The following is a 6000-nucleotide window of genomic DNA, read 5'->3' as shown; positions in this document are numbered from 1 at the left end:
TAACAAACAGCAATGCATATTGGCTCTTCCAGTCTCTCCACTGCTGGATGTTCCAATTTAACGGGAGAGAGGAGCAAAAGGGGTTAGGATCATCTTCAGCCAGAGAGGACATTATTTCTTCAGCTTCTCCTTGCGTTGTCACCCCGGGGGGAGGTGTGCTAACTAACAGGGCTTGCAACAGGTGAATTAGTTGTGCTATTAACGTCATCGCTACACAATTTCTTAGTAAAACCAAAATGAATTAAACTGCCTTGTTTTCTTTTTGCCATGGCTATATGATGCTTACTGTAGAATGGATTTCAAGGACTTTGCGCGCCAATTAATGGCCTCCAACGTTTATATTTTTTCTATGAATCTTTGAGTTAATATGCACTAAACATGAGTTGAATTTGCACCACTGCGCCACCACGCCTTGATGCTCATAACAAGAATAGCATGTATACTATAGTATATAGTATGTATAGTATAGTTATCTTTATTGAAGTGAATTAGGTTCAAATCACCGACATGCATGAATGATATTTTTGCAGTTTTACACATAATAATCCACGATGATCACATTACACAAAACTGAAATTGCACGTCAAAATGACACCCCACACCAGAGACCCCCCAAAATTTCACAAATCACGTTTTCAGGGGAGCCCATGTCTTATTATGAGGAGCCGAGCTCCCCCGTAGTTTGCACCCTGCACTAGTATGTAATGATATTGATTTAATAATGTATGCAGATGATACTGTGTTGTACACTCATGGGAAGAATGCCACAGAGGTTGCTTTAAAATTAACAAATGTAATGCATAAGGTTGTTGAATGGTTACATAACTCATGTCTCACTTTGAATACTGAAAAGATGGTAACCATGTTTTTTAAAAATAGATGCAAACTTAAGGAATGTCCTGAGGTTTTAGTAAATGGGCATACAATTAAAAATGTGGACGAATTCAAATATTTGGGTGTCACCCTGGACCCAACTCGTACCTTTAAAAAACTGAGTAGTACACTGAAATTTAACCTTATAAATTTCAGACATATAAGAAACTCTCTTACCATTGAGGCATCAAATACCTATTTAAGTGCAATAATTGTTCCACACTTTTTGTATTGCATGACAAGTTGGTCTCAAGCAGGTAAGACAGTGTTAAGACCACTTGAATCATTATATAAAACAGCCCTTAAGATCCATGATAAAAAAAAAAAAGTCAATATCACTACTGCAAAATAATCACTAAGTACAATATTTTAAATTTTGGAAATTTGATAATGCATTCGAATGTTTGCTTTCTTTTTAAAATCATTCATAATGCTGTCGCTCCTTCTTTAAAAAAAATGTATTACGCTCAACTCAGGAAAAAAAAGAGCTACTCGGTCAGCCACTAGAGGAGAGTGCAATATTCCCAACCGCAAAACTTAATTTGGCAAATCATCCTTTTCTTTTGTGGCCATAACTCAGTGGAATACTCTCCCCACACATCTTATTACGTGTACAAATCCTCAAACCTTTTCAAGTTTGATAAAAGCATGGTTACTGTCAAAACAACATTGTACACATTTATGAGGTGTGTGTGTGTGTGTGTGTGTGTGTGTGTGTGTGTGTGTGTGTGTGTGTGTGTGTGTGTGTGTGTGTGTGTGTGTGTGTTGGGAGAGGTAAGGATTTTGATTGCATAGCTTTGTTGGTGTGGGGTGGGGGTGGTTTTAGGAAGGGGGAACAATTGAGCACATGATAGTTTTAATTGTAAATTAGGTGTGACTGTGGTTGTAAATTTGTATATTTTAGTGTTTTGTATTTCACTTGCATGGAATTTTCATTGTGTTAATGATCTGTAAAGGGAATACGGACGGAAAATAGCACTTGTGCTACAACCTGGCACAATGCATCTCTCCTTGTTCTTATACAACGTTAATTAACTTGTGCATTGTCCCCGTTTAAATAAAATGAATCTGAGATGATGTTTAATGTAACATGTTCTAGCTGAGAAGAAATTCATGAAGTGTCTTCATTGGGACCACCTCTGTGCTTTATTGCAGGAAGTGATGTCAGTGGAGGAGGAGTCCACTTCCTGTTACTGTCTGATGGACTCAACAAGCTGCCATCTGCTTCTGGACCAGCCGGGCTCGTACGCCCTGGTGGGCGAGCCCCTTACGCAGGCTGCCGTCAAGAGACTGAAGCTGGCTGTGTTTGGGGGCATGGAGGCCGGCTCCATGAGCTACAGCCTGCGGGTGTACTGTGTGGATGACACACCACACGCCTTTCAGGTGGGTGAAGGACACTGGTTACTGTAGGTGTCTAGCTCATTGTTTTTCCCTTTTGTTTATCCAACAAAAGTTGAGTCATGATTGTTTCCTGTAGCATTGTGTCTTACAGTTCTCCACAGTCTCTTTTATTTATAAAGAGGATGTAGCCAGTAATAATGGCTTAAGTAGCAGATACTTTCACTTTGTGGTGCTCACAGCTGAAAAAAATTACTTTTAGTAAATTCAACATGTTCTTCCAGAAAGTGTCCTTGTTAACGTGGATAATCTAATTAGCACACTGTTGACAATGAGGTTTGTGGATTTTCTAATGTAAGCAGGACATTATTTCTCAAAAGACTTTTGAAAGTCATTTTTCAAAGCTGGGAAGAGCTCCCAGCCATTTGTAGAGCACGCATTAAATTAAATTTATCTCCGTTGTACTTGGGTCGAAGCAGATATCCAGAGACAAATATCGCAAAATATGAGCAAATTATAAAAACTATCTGCATTGATGTGACTTGAGAAAAGTGAGAAAATATGTTTTTGTGAACAGGTCATCCAAGAATGCTACACTAGGAGGGATTTGATCTTGTCTTGAGCTACTGTTTTTTTGTTTTTGTTTTTTTATTTGATTTTGAGAGAGCGAGAGAGAGAGAGAGAGAGAGAGAGAGAGAGAGAGAGAGAGAGCTGGCAAATTCAGCAATCTTTCTGCAACTGTGCATCACAACTTTTACCTCTTTCACAAAAATGTGAGGATGCACATTTTCACTTTAGCCATTTCTACTCTATTCGGAAGTAGATATTGTAGGTCATGGCCTAGATTCAAGCTGAACATCTTGTGTGAATGTGTTTTTTGCCTGGGCTGTCTGAGGGTTAGGGTTAGGGACCTCAGCATGTGCTCTCTACCGGTAAAACCATGTGAGTGATTGCCAGTGTTGGGAGTAATGTGTTACAAAAGTAACGCAATTACAGTAATGTACTTCTTTTTGCTGTAACGCAGTAATATAATGCATTACTAATTAAATTTCGGTAATATTATGCCCGTTACAATCTCAGTAACGCGAGTTACAACGCATTTTAACGCAACATTTTTTAAGAATTTCCCAACACTGAAACATTTGTTCACTGGAAGAAAAGCCTTGAATATTATTTCACAACATCTGTGTCCCAACAGGTATTGGTACGTCAGCGCGGACAGCAGTGTGTCCGAGCCGCTGACAGATTTAAACATGTCGGGAATTAATGTTTAGGCTTGCTACACGTAAATATCATTGCAGTTTATCAGCCATGGAGAGTAACTATGCCTGTAGTGGAATGGCTTCGAATGACGACCTAAAACACTTGTCTTTTACTGTGACCATTTACTGTTCAATATGTTGCAGTTTTACAAACAAGAAAGTGAGCAACTTATGCCACGTTCTATTTACCTCAGAACTCGTTTTTTACGAGGTCAAAGTCGGAAACACGCCCCCTGACCTCGTATTTACGAGTTCGGAACTCGGACAACCTCTCAGTAGTCCGAGTTCAAAATCCAACACGGCTGCCCCCTGTATCAACAGCTGTGAAAGCTGCAGTAACATAAAGTTATAAGCACTTCTGTCTTATTTGTGTCACTAAATCAGTCGTTCACACAGGCATGTTCAACTTCTATCTGTGGACATGTTGTTACGCTGTTTGCATGCACAAAAAAACGGCGTAATGCGTTGTTATCAACTGGTTGCTAACAATAGCTAACCGGGCTAGAGCTAATGAAAACAATGAAAATCAGACTTTTAAATAGAACGCATTTAACTCGGGTATGACGTCATTCCCAGTTGCGGCTTCCGAGTTCCGAGGTAAATAGAACGCAGCATTAGCTTGACGGACATGTTTGCATCTAGGGTCTCACGTTCATCTCAACACAAGCTAGCAAGAGTACACAACAGACAACTTCTGTGTAGGCCACTTCAAAATAAAAGCACTTCCTGTGACGGTTCGCAGTAAAACTAAATTACTGTTAAACAAATAAGGTTGTGAACCTTTTCACATATCAGCTATAAATCAAGCACTGCATTTCCTTTAGAATGTTTTAAACTTAACAACATGGATTTCTTATTCAAGTGCTTTAAACAAACATTTTATAACTGTAAGGTACTTTTAATTGAGTATTTTCATTTTCTCTTACTTGCCTATTGTACGTTTTACGTATCTATTTTTTATAGCTTTAGTTACTTTGCATATCCATATTCATTATACAAAATATTATGAATAATCTGTGATGTAAAAGTGGATAAAGAGGAGACTTTATTGATCCAGTGATGAAATTCACAAGCTAGCTGCCAAGTCAAACTTCGGTGTTATTTTGGCGAAAGTAACTCAAAAGTAATGCCAGAGTAGTGTAACTCATTACAATTCAGAGACAGTAATATTGTAATATAACTAATTACTCTCAAATGACAGTAACTAGTAATATATAATGTATTACATTTTGGAAGTAACTTGCCCAACACTGGTGATTGCAGACTCATTGCCACTGTCACTAAAAACAATAGTCCAGAGCTGATATTGGGGACTCTGTAACAGCCTTCTTCCAGAGGTTTTATTAGACTGAGACAAAGGCTGCCATACTGTAATCACTGCCATTCAAATGTTAACCAATCATTCTTTTTTAATTTTGTTAGACTTGATTATCCTTCAGCAACCTATAGGGTTTTTAAGCATTGAGATCTCATCAGTGAACATCAGGGAAATCAAGCTTCCTGTCCTCCCCAGAGAGACTAGACTAACAGAAGAGCTGAGCTGAGCTGAACAGAGCACCGCAAGCCTTGTGACTGACTCTGCCTTCTGACCGCCTTTCTGTCATGTCGCAGCCGTCAGCAGCAGCTGGCTTTAAAATGCATTCTGGATTTGGTTTATGAATTTCCAGCCTGCCGAGCAGATGCCAGACTTTTGTGCATCCCTTGGGCTCCTGTCTGTTAGCAGCACATCTCTGCTGTGTGTTTTCCAAGCTCGGGCACAATCACAGACTAGATTGTGGATCAACAGGAAGCCTGATGCAACACAAACACTTGTAAAGAGGGAGACATTTTCTTCAGCTGAGACCAAGGAAGGGTTATGATTGGCAGTATTCTGATATTTTCTATGATATTGCACAATGCTGCTGTTTCTTTTAAAATAGGTCCTCTTTAACATGTCACATTTCCTGATATTAATATCCAAATGGATGCACTTCTTAAAATCACCCCAAATTGTGTGATTTTTTTGTGTCAGGGAATGTCTTGTTGCACGAATGGGCCTAGGTAATTCCCCTCCACCAGCAAGTCCTTTTCTAAGGTCACAGCATTCAGTATAGGAGACAACATTGATACAAGCTATCTACCTGAATATACCACCCATATTAGTATTCTGCTGGTGGACGTTGCCCTCCACTGTGAATGCTATACCAGAAAATACTGTTCACCTCAACCTTTAGCCTTGGCAAAGGATAATTTCTACAATGTCCCAAATTCTAGTATCATCAACAAATAATAGTCTGTTTTCAAAATGATAAACACAATGGTTTTTAATCACATTTTATGATTCAACTATTCTACCTGATGGATTTCTTATTTTGACATTGACTTAGCTGTAAAAACACACACACACACACATTATATATATATACTGTATGTATATATACAGTTGGTTTACGTGTATGTTTTGGCCATCAGTTGTAATTTTCCAACTTCCCCTCTGAGTGCGATTTACATCAGTTTGGCATGACAGATGGCTCTGAATACTGTGATA

General features: G+C 38.9%; 1 protein-coding gene across 3 annotated transcripts in view; it reads left to right on the top strand.

The window, feature by feature from the left end:
- unc5db (unc-5 netrin receptor Db) overlaps positions 1-6000 on the top strand; it is a 396816-nt gene that overhangs the window by 367879 nt on the left and 22937 nt on the right. For all 3 annotated transcript variants that reach the window (XM_039803695.1, XM_039803693.1, XM_039803694.1), the window contains one exon: positions 2029-2256. In XM_039803695.1, coding sequence (XP_039659629.1) covers positions 2029-2256 — 228 coding nt within the window. The remainder of the gene's footprint in view (positions 1-2028; positions 2257-6000) is intronic.

This window comes from Perca fluviatilis, chromosome 6, assembly GCF_010015445.1.
Source record: "Perca fluviatilis chromosome 6, GENO_Pfluv_1.0, whole genome shotgun sequence".
Taxonomy (NCBI): Eukaryota; Metazoa; Chordata; class Actinopteri; order Perciformes; family Percidae; genus Perca; species Perca fluviatilis.
This window is presented reverse-complemented; position numbering and strand designations above follow the sequence as displayed.